The sequence below is a fragment of the Triticum aestivum genome, chromosome 3B, assembly GCF_018294505.1.
Source record: "Triticum aestivum cultivar Chinese Spring chromosome 3B, IWGSC CS RefSeq v2.1, whole genome shotgun sequence".
Lineage (NCBI taxonomy): Eukaryota > Viridiplantae > Streptophyta > Magnoliopsida > Poales > Poaceae > Triticum > Triticum aestivum.
The window spans coordinates 74,683,740-74,699,375 of record NC_057801.1 but is presented as its reverse complement, the minus strand read 5'-3'; the positions used below and the strand labels follow the sequence as shown (position 1 = coordinate 74,699,375).

At 49.4% G+C, this 15,636-nt stretch overlaps 4 protein-coding genes across 6 annotated transcripts; 2 read left to right on the top strand and 2 right to left on the bottom strand.

Annotated features, from left to right (window-relative positions):
- Positions 1–990: 990 nt before the first annotated feature.
- LOC123064846 (uncharacterized) lies at positions 991–3,718 on the top strand. Its single transcript, XM_044488251.1, has one exon. It carries the CDS (start codon positions 2,689–2,691, stop codon positions 3,607–3,609), a length of 921 nt encoding a protein of 306 aa, XP_044344186.1. The 5' UTR covers positions 991–2,688; the 3' UTR covers positions 3,610–3,718.
- Positions 3,719–6,452: 2,734 nt separating this feature from the next.
- Positions 6,453–8,716, top strand: LOC123068681 (probable 3-beta-hydroxysteroid-Delta(8),Delta(7)-isomerase). The gene is made up of 4 exons (XM_044491299.1): positions 6,453–6,755; positions 6,840–6,986; positions 7,120–7,228; positions 8,315–8,716. The coding sequence occupies exons 1-4, from the start codon at positions 6,620–6,622 to the stop codon at positions 8,571–8,573; spliced, it is 651 nt and encodes a 216-aa protein (XP_044347234.1). The 5' UTR covers positions 6,453–6,619; the 3' UTR covers positions 8,574–8,716.
- LOC123068680 (KIN17-like protein) lies at positions 8,486–10,032 on the bottom strand. Its single transcript, XM_044491298.1, has one exon. It carries the CDS (start codon positions 10,027–10,029, stop codon positions 8,713–8,715), a length of 1,317 nt encoding a protein of 438 aa, XP_044347233.1. The 5' UTR covers positions 10,030–10,032; the 3' UTR covers positions 8,486–8,712.
- A 2,099-nt stretch (positions 10,033–12,131) lies between these two features.
- Positions 12,132–15,312, bottom strand: LOC123064845 (F-box protein PP2-B10). Of its 3 annotated transcripts, none has more exons than XM_044488247.1 (4): positions 15,026–15,312; positions 14,763–14,944; positions 14,155–14,653; positions 12,132–12,709 (listed from the first exon to the last, which is right to left on the bottom strand). In XM_044488247.1, exons 3-4 carry the CDS (start codon positions 14,634–14,636, stop codon positions 12,271–12,273), a joined length of 921 nt encoding a protein of 306 aa, XP_044344182.1. In that variant the 5' UTR covers positions 14,637–14,653; positions 14,763–14,944; positions 15,026–15,312; the 3' UTR covers positions 12,132–12,270. The 3 variants fall into 3 exon arrangements, with proteins under 3 accessions (XP_044344182.1, XP_044344183.1, XP_044344184.1); XM_044488248.1 differs by having other exon boundaries at positions 15,029–15,312; XM_044488249.1 differs by lacking the exons at positions 14,763–14,944; positions 15,026–15,312 and having other exon boundaries at positions 14,155–14,728.
- Positions 15,313–15,636: the final 324 nt, after the last annotated feature.

Here is a 15,636-nt window from a genome sequence, read left to right as displayed (position 1 = left end):
GGTAACGGTGCGAGCGTTGCAAATGGGACTTTCCGATCGTACTCCCCTCCTTATTGATTCGGGTGATGTGACTCACATCGGCAACAAGAATATTTTCTCCTTCGAACCGGCGTTGTTCGAAAGGGAGGGCTTCCTGGATTTGATAGCCAGGGAGTGGACTAAAGAGAACAGAGGAGAATCAAAGGTGGAAAGATGGCAATATGAAATTAGAAACTTGTGAAAGTTCTTGCGGGGCCGGGTAAAAAATGAGAGTGACATATATAAAGTGGAAAAAGAAAGGCTTCTTAATCTTACTGATGATCTAGATTTAAAAGCCGAGGTGAGTATGCTCGATGTGACTGACGGTGTAGCCAAACGAGAGGGTGAGGAGAAGCTAGCGAAGCTTCTTAGAGAAGAAGAGATAAAATGGGCACTTAGGGCTAAAGTTCGATATGTGGTTCAAGGGGATAATAATACCAAGTTCTTCCATATGATTGTGAATGGAAAACACGGAAAAAGGAAATTATCCAACTCGAACAGAGGTTACACTTTTAGGGCACGAGAACCTAAAATTGCATATCTTAAATTTTATATATAAATAGCTCTTTGGGGGCACCGATGTGTTTGAGGTAATATCACAAATGAAGAAGAATTAGGCACCTGCCTTGAATGGCATCACTAAAAAAACACTTTCATGATGAGACGTGTTTGTTACAGTATGTCACGTTTTCTGTTACATATATGCACCGTGAAGATTTTATGATACAATCAAGATAGTCATGTTCGTGCTGTCGTAGATCTTGAAGAAAGCGATTTGACCCCAACAAGCCAACCACTCTTATATGGCTCTGTAGCAGGTGCAACTAAGTAGGGCACAGCCAGGGGCGGAGACGGGGGGGCGAGCATGGGCTAGACTCCCCCCCCCCCCCCCCCCCCCCCACCGTTCGCACCCCCCATGAAGTGTCGTAGCAGGCGGTAGTAGTACTATACGTACTCCCTCCGTTTCAAAATTCTTGTCTTAAATTTGTCTAGATACGGATGCATCTAATACTAAAACATGACTTGATACATCCGTATTTAGACAAATTTAAAACAAGAATTTTGGGATGGAGGAGTATATAATAGGACGCGTTGCCGTAGATAATCACTCGATTAAGATTTAAAGCCCACAATTTAGTTCTGTAGCTTTACCAGGAGCCCAAAATACAGCCCATTAGCCCATCGTGGAAGGCTTCTAGCGTCCTGATTGGCCTTTTAATCTATCCGCCTAGGCGTCGCTTTTCATCGATCGATTGATCTGGGGCAACAAGGGCACCTGCTGCCGCTCCATCTTTCGCAAAGCACGCCGCCGGTTATCAGCTGAGGCGCTGCGGTCGACTGCGTCAATGGCTTGCCGCTTGATCCTGCTGCAGTATCTCTCCAAGGATTCTATAGATCACCAACTCACTTCCGTTGAAGCTAGCAGTCAGATCAAAAGGTACCCAGATGTGCTTATCCTATCGCTAATGGTGAAGTACCTTATTTTGTCCAATTAACATGTTTGTCTGGTTAATTAGCAACTTTACATGTCAGTCTGGTTAGTTAGTGACCTGTATATAGGTCAATTTTTTCCAAGTTAGATGTAGCTTTAAAAAAAATTGGGCATAAGGGTGAGAAAAAAGACAATGGCAATACATATAGTATCAACTCGTTTGTTGAGCTTCATAGCTGTGAAGCTCAATTTAACTAGTAAGTACCCCATCCGTATCAACATATAAGACGTTGTAGTGTCCACAAAGTCTGATGTTTTGATACAGAAGAAGTATCTAACTATAGTATGGTGTGAAACAGTATCCAAAGCGGGCTATGCCTAACATGAAACAAAGAGAATGGTAGATGTTTCGTGCCTGTGTTGTGAGACGCCTCTTTGTAAAATTACTATGATTTTTACCTTACTACATAGACACGCAAATATCATATGTGTTCTTGAAAATGACCATAGCTTTGTTCGCCCCCCTCATGTCCAAATTCTGGCTCCGCCCCTGGGCACAGCAAGGCCATCTGTGAAGCTGCTTTTGTATGTATAGCAGGTATATCATTGTCTTTGCCCTACATTTTCTCCAATAAGAATATAAGATAACCTCTTTCATTGATCTATCATAAGCTAGGAATATGTCAATGCTGAAACTCGCCATTCTTGCTGGATAAGTGGCATCTTCATTAGTAGTACATTGAATTTGTCAAATACATGACACCGACGTGCTCCCGGTGGGTTCTGCGCCATGGCCAATGTTGATTTCTCGTGGAATTCCTTGTATGTAGAAACAAAGGCCACTAGTAGTCAAATAAATGACAAAGAACGAACCAACTAATCTTGTTTATTGTTAATTGATCACGTGACACTTGCTAATTAGCAAGTGCTACCTACTCCATACGACTTCCAGCATCTGGCCGGGTTCCACTAAGTATGCTACAAATCCATTTTTTACTTTATATTAATATAAGTTGCCAATACTAATCCTAGCTTAGTCTGCGGGTTTTCAGTCCACAACGGCACGCATGCAGTAAAATTCGTCCATGTTTCCTCACCATGTTTGACCACACACCCCGTCATTCTTTTTCTCTGCTTTGTCGGCCTACAAAACCCCGCCGAATCTCGTGACAAATGTCTGTATCCGACTAATACCCAATCACACACGTACTACTTACTATCAATCATCGACATAGCTAATGGCGTCTTCTCGTAAGCTCGCGGGTCTAGCTCTAGTACTGCTGCTCTGCATCGCGGCGAAGGCCATGGCGGAGGCGGCTGGCGTCGAGTCCTACAGCTTCCCCGTCTTCAACGCCACCACGACGGCCAGCCTGGTTGCTGCCACGAACACGATCGTGGCCGGGCCGGCGGCGCTGCTCTTCCAGCCCGAGGCCGACTCCACCGCGGCCCGCATCAACGTGTCCGAGGGCTTCCTGCTCCTCCCCGACACGGTCGACGTCTGGCGCGCGGGCGCCGGCGGTGGGCTGCTGCCTGCGCGCGAGGCGTCCTTCAACACGAGCTTCACGGTGGAGAGCTCCGCCACCCCCGTCTCCTTCGTGCTTCTCCTCGACAGGTACCCGCTGTTCAACAGCCGGACGGGCCTCCGCGGCGACAACGGCTCCGCCGCCGTGCCCGACGCCAACGCAACGGCCAGCGGCCTCACCGTGGTCGAGGTCGGCACGGTGCGGTCATACGAGCCGGAGTCCCAGGACGTTGGCCTCAACGTCACCGTCACGCCCAAGGGCAACCGCGCCGTGGCCGTGTGGGTCGAGTACGACGCCGCCGCGCACGTCCTGCGCGTGTACGTCGCCGCCGGCGGGGAGCCGAGGCCGTCCGGAGCCCTCATCGACGCGCGGCTCTCCCTTGCCGGCCGGCGCACCACACAGACCGCGATGGTTGGGTTCTTCGCCGCCACAGTGCGCGATGTCTTCCTCGGCGTCCGTGACTGGGACCTGACGGTGGACAGGTTAGACGACGCCGGCGGCAAGAAGAGAACGTCATGGTGGGTGATACTCATCGCGGTGCTCGGGTCCGTGGCAGCCACAGCCGCCATTGTCACTCTGGTGGTGCGCTACTTCGTGTCGAGGCGCCGGACGGGCAGCATGGAACCCAAGCAATAGTTTAGTTTATGAGTTTATACCATGTGCTATTGCAGCCGTCTACTATTTCCAAATCGCTATGTTTTTAGTTGAAATAAATACACTCATGGTCACCGAAGTTGAGGACAAAGCACACTATGGCCACTGAACTTTAAAATACGTCCAATACAGTCATTGAATACGAGTTGTGATGATTATATGGTCACTGCCCAAATAGTAAACTTCCGTATTTTATCTGGTTGACCGGTCGACAGGTCTGGGTGGCAAACTTTGACTGAATGGTCACGCTCTCTCTCTCTACCACGTGGGTCCCACATGTCAGTAAGGCAGACGAAACAAATAAAGCAAAAAACTTCGCGCCGTAAGTTAGGAGTCGAACCCGCGACCACCGGGTCGGGACGATAGTGTTAGCTCTAACAACCTCGCCTGCCGCCGTTCTACGTTTTCATTGGAGTTGTCACACATATTATACGTTCCACTACGTGTTGTGTGCGGCTTGTTTTTAAAGTTGTTCTCTGTAGCTTATTTTATGGTTATTTGTTCTGCGTAGCTGTGTGAGTGCGTGCGTGTTACTGTGTTAGTGTGTGTTTTATTTGTGCCGTCTGGTTGTCAAATTATTTTTCCAAAAAATAAAAAATGTTATCGAATTTGATTTTTTTTTTGTGAATTTTCAAAACTACTCCAAAAAATATAAGCAAAATTCAAAACCATGAAGACATGCACATGAATTGCATAAATTAGTTGCCAATTTAAATATTCTCAAATTTCAAACCAGGAAGACATGTAAACGCATTGCACACAAATCCAAAAAATAATAGCGAAATTCAGACATTATTCCTGAAAACATATTCACGAATTAATGATCGTGAACCTAAAAAAGTCCCGGATTTCAAAAGAGATTTAGAATTTTAAAATAGGAAAAATAATAAGTAAAACAAGAAAGCAAAACAACAAAACTGAAAGACAAAATATGTAAAAATAAAATAAAAAACAGTTGAAGAATAGTACGACCTGAAAGTTGTATCTGTGCGAGCTCGCATCCGAGGAATAGGAGTAAAATATAGTACTGGGTCTCGAAATTAACCGAAGTTGACGTTGGCCGTGGTGGTTATCGCGCGAGAGTTGCCACACTAACACGCATGCACTCATGTAGCTACGTAGAACAAATACCCTAAAAAGAGCTACATAGAACAACTTTAAAAATCCCCGCAAAAGAAAACTTTAAAAACAAGCCGCACACAACACGTAGTGAAAGTATAATATGTGTGACAACTCAAAACAAAACGCAGAGAGTGGAAGGCGAGGTGGCTAACGCGAACACTGCCCGACTGACATGTGGGACCCACATGGTAGAGAGAGAGCGTAGCCAGTCAAAGATTGCCACACAGACCTGTTGACCTGTCAAGCAGACAAAATACGGAAGTCTACGGTTGGCTAGTGACCGTATAATCAGCACAACTCGTATTCAATAACTGTATTGAGCGTATTTTGAAGTTCAGTGACCGTTGTGTGTTTTGACCTCAACTTCAGTGACCACGAGTGTATTTATCTCTTTTTAGTTTTATGTTACCTCCATTTTTTTTAGTTCATATTGAACGACATGAAACAAGTTTTCGCCCCGCTTAATTAACAGATAAAGCCAACCACCACGAATGTCATACAAAGTTTGTTACAGAAGCAAAACAAGATTTTCTAGGGAGAACAAGTGTGAGGTTTGACATTCTTGTGTTTGGTTCCATTTGCTTAGCATTTGTGACTTCTTATCGTCTTCAAAGTCAAAATGCATGTGCCATTTACCTAGGGCAGGTATGCGGTCTAGCAGTAAGTGCACGGTTTTTCGTTCGACTTGACCAATCAAGTTCAAAAAGTACATGTTATGACATTTGAAATCTCATGAATAGAAAAACACATGGAACAATGATACAATATGTTTGGTTGCAAATCAACACACTCCATGTGGTAAACAAAATCCTTTATTTCTGCATACATCACCAGGGGCTCTCCCAAAGGGATGCATCTTCTACCAAACCATGGCCTAGCGCGCCACTCTCTCTTCTTGACTACCCCCTCTCTCTCTCTCTCTCACACACACACACACACACACACGACTTTGGAGAGGCTACCCCACAAGACTTTGGGTGGTGTGGCTGCCCCACAAGACTTTGGAGCCGAAGGCCATGACTGGTGTGGTACAAGGAGGAGATGGAGAGGAGGGGGTGTGGTGTAGTTCTTGCCCGACGCCTGACCACGTTTAACTAGCGAGCGGATGCGAGTCGCTAACTGGAGAAGTGTCTAATGCCAGCCGACACAAGGCCGGACGTATGGCGTTGGGGCGTCGGAGTAGGTTTCTCGGAGCACGCGCTGGGTTAATGAGGATTTGCGGACAGACGGATGCGGCTTTAATGCTGAGAGAAGGCGTGCGCAACGGGCGTGCAACGGGCAGCTCTCTCGGTTGGTGAGCCACTTCAATAGCGGTTCCGGTGAGCGATCACATCCGCTCTGGGCCAACATGAATGCGGGCAGCTAGCTTTGCGTGGGAAAGCGCACGGCCGGAGGAGGATTTTGGGTGGCTAGGGTTGTTGAAAGTTTGTGTGGCAACGGTCCGGACGCCCGCAAAACCCATTAATTTGTTGCAGTTTACGAAAAAAAGGCATATCCGAACTGATCGATTGAGGATACAGAATCACGTTGGATGGTAAAACACGTCCGAACCGACCGGTGCCGACATTTGCGGGCGATTAAAGGGTCGGCGTCCAAGATGCGGACTGTAGATGGGGATTTGCGTTGTGATCGTCTCGCACGTGATGGTTTGATTGATCTGGTTAAGTTGTTGCAATCAGAAGGCGATGATCCCAATGCCCCATGCCCCCATGTGCCGGACTCTGTTTACAAAACTCGTGGGCGCGTATCGTATGGCGTGACATGAGTGGCAACCCATCCAATCCATACAGCACTACAGTCGAGTTGACTAGTGCAGATTTCCTCCAGCTCCAGCTCCGGCTCCCAGATCGAGACGGCGGCGGCGGCGGCGATGGGCGCGCACCCTTACGTGCCGGCGGGCCTGGACCTCCCGGGCTACGTGCCGCTGCGCCTCACCCAGCTCGAGATCCTCGGGGCCTACCTCGGCACCTCCCTCTTCGTCCTCGTCGCCGTCTGGCTCCTCTCCGGTAACAACACCACCTCCCCAATCCCGCCCTGATCCTGATCGAGATCTCCTCGGCCGTCAGTCAGCTCACGCCTCCGCCGCGCAGGGAGATGCCGCAGGTTGTCCGGGACCGACCGCCTGCTCATGTGCTGGTGGGCGTTCACCGGCCTCACCCACATACTCATCGAGGGGCCCTTCGTCTTTACCCCCGATTTCTTCACCAAGACCAACCCCAACTTCTTCGACGAAGTCTGTAAGTCGATTTCCAGCCCGATTCTTCATTGCTTTCCCCCAAGAACAGCCCCAATTGCTACTGTAGTTGGTTTAGCCCCAAATCCAAGTCAGTCAAGATGGAGTTTTTGATTCGATCTGTTGTGCTTGTCCAGGGAAGGAGTACAGCAAGGGTGACTCCAGGTACGTCGCCAGGGACACCGCCACCGTCACCGTCGAGGGAATCACGGCCGTGCTGAAAGGCCCTGCCTCGCTGCTCGCAGTGTACGTCTTCTCATCTTGTTTATGATCACTGACACCTTGATAAGCAGCAGAAAAGGCTTGCTCTGTTTCTTCTGTGGTGATTTGTGGGCTGCATTTCCAGACTTTCTGGGTCAGTCTTTAGTTAGATCTTGTTTGCTATGTTCAATCAAGCATGGTTCTGGTATGAGCTTAAGACTTACTTGGTCACTCATATTTCAGACTTGATTATTAACCCCTTCCTTTCACTAAGATGCGAGGCCCTCATCTCCATGACAGAGCATCGTTCTCTGAATTAACATTGGTTCATAATTTGATGAGATGTGCAAAATGGAGTTCAGAATTTGATTTTGTTAAACCAAGCAAGCTCATAATTTGATGTGGCGTGTCACTGGTAGATGCTTCAACAGGGCATATATTTGCAGTGTTGCTCAGATCCACAAGTAGCGTGGTCCTTCTGTATTCAATAAAATTAGTGTTGTATTTCCCTAATATAGGAGGCAGGAGATCATGCAATGCCAACAGATTGCAGAATTCATGAGTGAATGGTGTCTGTTTTCATGTGTTTTCTTGTGCATAGGCTTTCTGGCCCTGAAATAAGCAAGCATACGATGATTTAGTAGGAGTGTTTGACTGAATCTAGACCGTATATTACAGTCCAAATAGCATATTTTAAGAGAAACTCGAGTGCTTACTGGCAAGTATTCTTTCAAAACTCATCCGTACAACATCTAAACTCAATCGACTTAGTTTTGCATTTTACAAAATGTCAAAAAATGTAAGAACCAATTGATGATTTTGCAGTTTGATGTTCTCTGCAGACGATTTATAAACAGTTGTGTTTTCGGCTTGTCCCAACTTAAAACTACTTGACCACAAAGCTTAGCAATTCAAGGCAGTAGCACTATTTCTACTGAACTTGTTTCAGTGGTCTGAAGAATCTCCTCTTGGCATTTTCAGCCTGCACCTATTTCTAAAAATGGCACACTCATTTTCTTCTTGCCTAGTAGAAGTCTGTAGCCAATTTAGTTGATATGTAGTTTTACTTCACTGCCGTTCTAATTTTAGCGACGCCTCTATTACATCCTGACAAAAGTTCACTGGTTGCAGCTATGCTATCGCGTCGCGAAAGTCCTACAGCCACATCCTCCAGTTTGCCGTGTGCCTCGGTCAGCTCTACGGATGCATCGTCTACTTCACCACCGCCTACTTGGACGGCTTCAACTTCTGGGCCAGCCCGTTCTACTTCTGGGCATATTTCATCGGCGCAAACAGTTTGTGGATTGTGATACCGTTGCTGATCGCCACAAGGAGCTGGAAGAAGATCTGCGCGGCGGTTCATCAAAGCGAGAAGGTCAAGACCAAGTAATTCCAGCAACACAGAGGGTTGGTTGCAACCAGGACACACTGAAATTCTTGTTTTACCACAATTTGCTTCCTTGTATTGTACCCTTTGTAAACTACATTGTCTGAAACAAAGTATGCAGTACTACATACAGTACATTGTCTTAAGCAACCTTGCAGATGTCCTCATACTCGACGGCCTCGAGAATTCTCCCATCATAGAGGCCCTTCTCAACCTGCAGTCTGGCAGAGAACCTCTCCGTGTCCACCGAGAGCAGCCTCGCGTTCGACCCCCGGTAGGCGCCATTGACGACACGTACCAGGCGGCCGATCTGCGGGATGACGGTCTCGAGCTCATCTTGGTCGACCCTGACGACATGCTTGCTCTCCAGCATCTCGATCTCGCCGACGTACCTGTCTATCACCCTCTTCACCAGCCCCTTGTGCTTGTAGTAGTGGTGCCCCTTCTCAGCCAGTGATTTGCTCATCACCTTGACAACTATGCCAGGGCACAGCCAGTAGTCCTTCCGGTTGCTCCGCTCCTTGGCCTTCTCCTCCTCCATCAGATCATCAATGGCCGACCTCCTCGTGTCCCTTGCTTTCCCTGCGTCTCTCCCCTTGTTGGTCGCCTCCTCCTCCTCTTCATCCAAGCCAAATTTCATCTCTGGCTTAACCTCAGGCATTGCCGGAGCGGCGCGCCGGAGTGCGATCGCAACCTTTCCCGTTGCCTTGTTGATCTCTTTGGCATCCTCCTGTCGTTGTCCTTGTCGTTCTTGATCAGCGTCCCCTGATCCCGAATACTCATCCTCGCTCTTCCCGAGGTCGCCATTGTCATCGCCATTAGCCTTGGCCATGGATTTCTGGGCACGCTCAATCTGCCGGGCAATCACGAGCTCCTCGGACAGGACCCTCTTGCGCTTGAGCCCGGCCTTGACGGCCTGCTCACAGTCCCCGTCGATGTAGGCGATGAACCAGCCCTTGGGCGTGTGCTCGACCTTGGCGAGCCCCTCGCCCCCGAGGAACTCGACGAACTCGGAGAGCGTGGCCCAGCGCGTGGAGTTCATGTGCACGTGGCGGCGGTCGGCGACGAGCTCATTGTAGACGACGGTGGCGGCGACGCGGGAGCCGCGGTGGCCGTGGCGGAGGAGGGCGAGGAACGCGTCGAGGAACTTGCCGGAGAAGCGGTCGACGGCGCGGTCGGGGGCCTGGCCGAAGACGGCCATCTGCCGCTGGTGCGACTCGGACGAGCAGTGGCACTTGAAGCCGTTCTCGTCGCGGCACTGCTTCTCGCACATCTGGCAGTACCACCGCAGCTTCTGCAGCCCCTTGGCCTTCGCCCGGTTCGCCATGGCCTTCAGCTCGCTCTTCCCCATCGCGCCTGCGCCGCGCCGCCGGATACGTCGTGCGAAGGGGAGGCGTTCCTCTTCTTCCCTTTTGAGGAGGTCGTCGACACGTATGCTACTCGGACACGTATACGACATGGGAAGGGATTGAGATAAAGTGATGTAACATGGCCGTTGGATGAAAACTGGACGGCCCAGGATACGCACTGCAGCACGTATTGATCTGCCTGTTGATTCTTGATCGGCCGGCCTAGAGAGGGGGGAAAAGTCATTGTTACTGTTCATTGACGACTCGCCTTAGATCTCAATCCAATGGAAGCACCATCATCTCTTTAGAGCATCTACAGCCGCGATGGCCAAATCCGGCCCCTCAAACGCTCGTGAACGCGTACGGTCATGTCCGCGGTTACTGACAGGTCGTGTCTCAAATATTTGATTCTACAGGACACCTCAAATTAGAACCCTCATATCCATATTATTACATGCAACGTGAAACCTAATCTACATCGGAGTTCGCCCAGTTCTGCCGTGGCCATGTCCAGCGGCCGGCTGCACTTACCGGAGTGGTGGTTCGGTCACCGGCAAGGTAGAGTAGGGCATGAGACGCGAGCCGACGTGGCGAGCGTACCTGGGCGCGCCCGGGTGTCTCCATATCCGCCCAGTATTTGGGCTGGATATGAGGGGGTGCCGGTCAGCCCGGGCGTTTGAGGCCCATTTGAGAGGGTTGTTTCGGTCGAAAAATCGTGACGAGTCAGTGAGTGGGCGGCCCGCCCGGGCGTTTGAGGAGGGTTTGGAGTGCGCGGTTGTAGATGCTCTTAGGCCATCTACAACGCGATACTAAGGATAGGCATTAGGGATCAGAATCTGGCCATTTCGCTAGTACTGAACGAGAAAAATCCCACCTCTTTCTAGCCATCGCTGCCGAAGTTAGCAGCGGGCGCTCCAGTTCACGAATAGTTGATTTTGATGTGGGATAATTCTCGTCCTGTCACCGCTTGTGGCAGTACCACCGCAACTTTTGTAGCCCCTTGGCCTTCATCTGGTTCACCATCGCCTTTAGCGTCATCCCGACCCACCTGCGTCGCTGGGTACGTCGTGCGAAGAGGAGGGAGGGTTATGTGAAGGGAAAAGTCTGTGTACGAGGGTTTTCGTGCGGGAACCGACAAGGATTTGTGCTACAAGCTCCATGAAGCGATCTTTTTCGAGCGAAGGGGGAAGGGCTTGTGTGAGGGTGGTGACCAGCGGCGAGCCCGGGTGTGCTGTGGTGCTTCGAGCTCGGTCGCCTCATGGGGGATTACGGCGGGGTCGACGGTGCTCGTTGTTGCCTGTCTTCCTTCACGGCGCTGCAATTTTCTGCAGGAAGACGATGAGGAAGACTGACGAAGAGAAAAACAGATCTGATGCCTAGCAGTTGTTGCATCGCACAGTCGCGCAGTCACTGGCTTAAATTTGGGCCAGTGCGCCGGTGCCTAGTACTCGCCTTTTGTGAAGGGCTGGGAGGCGCCGGGTTTGGGTCGGTGACTAGGTGACTAACATGTATGATACACCGTCCATGTGGATGACAATATTTTCATCCAAGCTCAGTTCCGATTTTTTCTCTTTTTTTTTGAGGAACCGTTCCGCTTTTTTAGATGTTTTTAGAGACCCAGCTCGGCCGGTGGGCCGAAGACGAGCACGCCGCTCGGCTGATGCTTCGTGCTACTCCCTCCGTCCCATAATATAAAAACGTTTTTAACACTAGTGTAGTGTTAAAAACGTTGTTATATTTTGGGACAGAGAGAGTAGTATTTATTTAGTATCACACCGCTCGGTTGATGCTGCGTGCTACTCCCTCCGTTTCATAATATAAAAATATTTTTGACACTAGTATAGTGTTAGAACGTTGTTATATTTTGGGACAGAGGAAGTAGTATTTATTAGTACCACACCGCTCGTTTCGGTAGCCACTTCGCGACCTAAGTAGGAGACAATGAACAGTGTATCGCCGACGACTCAAGGCTAGCACTAGCTAGTGCGGACGTCGGGGGTTTGCTTATCATCCTTGCTCCTTTCTTTTTCTCGCTTCGAAGCTGGTGTTGACTACCATTCGATCTGGAACGAATGAGATCCATCCTTCGGATCTGAAGCAAACCGCCGACTGGTAGGAAAATAGCTTTCTCGATTTCTAAAAAAATATCTCTCATGCAATGAAAAAAGAAAAAAAAAGAATAATTAGTCTCCAATATCACTAATTAAGATACTGAAAACTGGAACCAAGTTGTCTAAATTACTATTCACAAGCTACACACACACCGCATGCTAGCCCATCGACGAGATGAACCCATAGCACAAATAATGTACACGTCGTATTAACTCAAGGTCATCCCCGGTATCGATTGATCATAGGGGTCTGAACTCCACACCTTCCACGACGAGCCCGTGCTTGTGGTACCACCCCAGCATCTCAAAGCTCACCGCCACCTCCTCTGCCGCCACTGCCTCGTTGCCGGTGCGCAGCCGCCCCATTTCCATCTCCCACCACCCGTCACCGCGTAGCACCGGCCCCTTCACGTTGACGCCACCATTCGTACCTTTGCCGCCTCTGAACTTGCGTGCCTCGGCGGTGTCGGGGCGAAGGCACACGGTATAGCGGGACGGGGCACTGCCACCCACGCTAACCGTTGTCTCCTGGTCCGGGAAGCTCAGGCCGCGGTGGGCGTCCGTGGTGGCGAAGACGAGGTACACTGCGTAGGCGGTGGCCGGCGTCAGCGCCGCGGTGGGGAGCCGGCCGTAGATGTCCAGGCACGTGCATTCCACCAGCTGGGCCACGTCCGTGAACCTGATATATTTATCGGGCAAAGATTAATACAAATTTTACAATTAAATCCACCTAGATGCGTGGAATGATTTCTTCGGCATACTAAGAATTCAAGATCAACCCCTTACTCTCTACTCTCTACTTTCTAGTGTCAAAAATGTTCTTATATTATGGTGAATACCTTTTAAACTTGTTGTGGCGATCCACATTTTACTTACAACAACGATCACTGTTCTATGTGTACAAAAACTTGATAAATAATATAAAAACACTGATAACCATTTAAATCAGCAACACTCAGTCAATCAAAGTTTTCAGAGATGATTTGTACTTATATTATATCTTTCTTTTCTGCGAAAGCACTTATGTTGTACTTCTTACGGTCACTTTTACTCCGCGTATTAGATTTATGTCAGGTTAAACTTTACAAAATTTGACCAAATTTATAATAAAGAAATATCAACATCTACAATACCAAATATATATACTATGAAACTACATTTCATAATGAATCTACAAAACATTTCATAATGAATCTACAAAACTGATTTGGCATTGTGAATGTTGATATTTTTATATAAGTTTGGTCAAAGTAGAGATTATTTGACTTTAGATCAAACTTATATGCAAACTGAAGAGGAACAAAGGGAGTACCTGGAACAACAAATCAGACACAAACGGAGAAAGCGCGTAGTATAAGCAAGCTGCTTATTTTCTCAAAAAGAAAGCCAGCTAATAATAGTCAATATCAGCACAAGGACACTACTGGTAGTATCACGATCTAATAATCTTATATAATAGAAGGGCAAACTTGCCGGCAACGATCTACGTCGATCATGTGATGCACACAGCTAGGATTCGATTTGCATAGCTTATCGGTGGTATTGGTGGCTCTGAGTTTGTACCCATAAAAATCTTTATAACTGTTTCTATCCTATTTTAATGAATCAACACGCAAAGCTCTGGAAAAAAATTCGTCGACGGCGACGTGTGCAAGTTGACGAGTGATCAACTGATGATGGATGCCAAATTATTGGGGAGTCGGCGGGTGCGGTGGCCGGTGGAGTTGACTTTGTTAGATCGTAGCCACACGCACGCGCATGGAATTGCTTAATTAAAATCCTGCTCTGGTGCCGGTGATTTCTGCCGGTTCTTCTACGACGCTGTCGGGGCAAAACGATCGCATAGTTCGTGGACGTGAATTATATTTCCGCAACAAGTCTCGCCGTTGGACTAATTAGCTGCAGCCTGCATGGCACCCGATCTCCAGGTTGGAAGGAAATGAACTAGGCACGACACAAGAAGATTCGTGCATGCATGGTAGACTAATTGCCGTGTTTGTGTTCTAGTACTAGATTAGTAACTAATTAAAGTTAAAGATGGCAATGGAGTTGGTTGATCCAGACTCCAGAGTGAGAAGAAATGAGAAGCGAACAAGGATCGACGTGGATGTTTGTAGTATGTACCTGGAGAGCGGGTGGGGCGTCCACGTCCAGCTCAACTCGCCGTCCTCCCACGGCAAGCTGAGCCTCCTCGCCGACAGCGCCACGCACTTGGCCCCGCTCCCCCTGGCCAGCCACACCGCCATGCTGCCGCCGTCCGCCAGCACGGCCGCGTCGGTGAGCCCGAGGAAGGCCTCCTTCTTGCTCGACGCCGCCGACACCGCCCCCGCCGTGGAGCCGGAGCGCGAGAGGGGGAAGCGCCGCGCCGGCGCCTCGTGCAGCTGGAGGATGGCGCGGTAGTCCGGTGGGAGGAAGCGCGCCCAGACGACGTCGGACTCGGCGGCGTCGCGGAAGCAGGGCGACACGGCGGCGCAGCGGCACGCGTCCCTCGGGGAGGTGAGCGCGAGCACGTGCGCCACGCACGCCTCCGGGAGGTCGCACAGCCGCGTCGTGTCCTCCTCCGTCGCCGCCGTCGCCATGGCCATGCCAGCCCCGAGAAAGCCCATCGTAAGCAGCTAGTACCCTGAAAATTGGGAGTTGAGAAAGCAGCGGGACCTCTATATGTGTGTATGCTGCCGCTGCGCTGTGTGGCCAGGCAGGACCCGGGTGTACATATATTATATATGCCGTACCGTACGGCACAGTGGCAGAGGGGCACCGAGAGTCAGTCAAGACAACAAGGTGACGACGAAAAGGAGCTGCCGTTCCGCTCCGTGCACCGATCGATCGAGGACGCCGGGGCCAGCGGGTTATATGTTGCCGTGAGCCGACCACGTCCATGGCCACCCCGCATGCGTGGAAAACGGCGTACACCCTGTGTTTGTCCCTTGTTATAAAGCCCCTTAAACATAATAAAAAGTAACTTGAGATCTCTAGATCACTGAACGACCACTACCACCATCTGAAGCCGCAGTAACATCAAATATCATCGTCGTGCACCCACAATGAAAAACCCTGACGTTGCCGTCCCAAAAAGACGGTAGAAATCTACGCCGGAACTCCGTCGACTACGTTCAGATGAACGGATTCGAGGATGAACGGAGTCCGAAAGACAAACTAAAAAAAAAGCATTGCCATCTACCCGAGCGTGACACCTGCGAGGACTAAAAAAAGGGGATTCCTCCCCCCGCCATCGACGGTCGGAGCGGCAGGCAGATAAGAGATGGATCCATGGGCTCGTCAGCAAAGCCTCAAGTTAGAAAACGCTTGAAGAAAAAGTCTCTATTGCAGCTTATCTAAGGATTCGCTTATTTTACGTCCAGCCATCCAAACTTTTTTACTATAGTAGTACTACCAATTAAGGGCGGTGCTATACTTAGGTAAAAAAAAGTGCGTAAGCTAACGGGTTGTCCAACATGGGGGTTATTATTGGGCGTAAGGAGAGAGAGAGAGAGGCTCACCCCCTGAAAATCAGGGGAAGATTAATTGGTTGGAAGGATTACGTAAAGCTGCGTAAAACATTACGTAGGTGTAGTATTATCGATCAATTAATTAGTGTTCACCGCA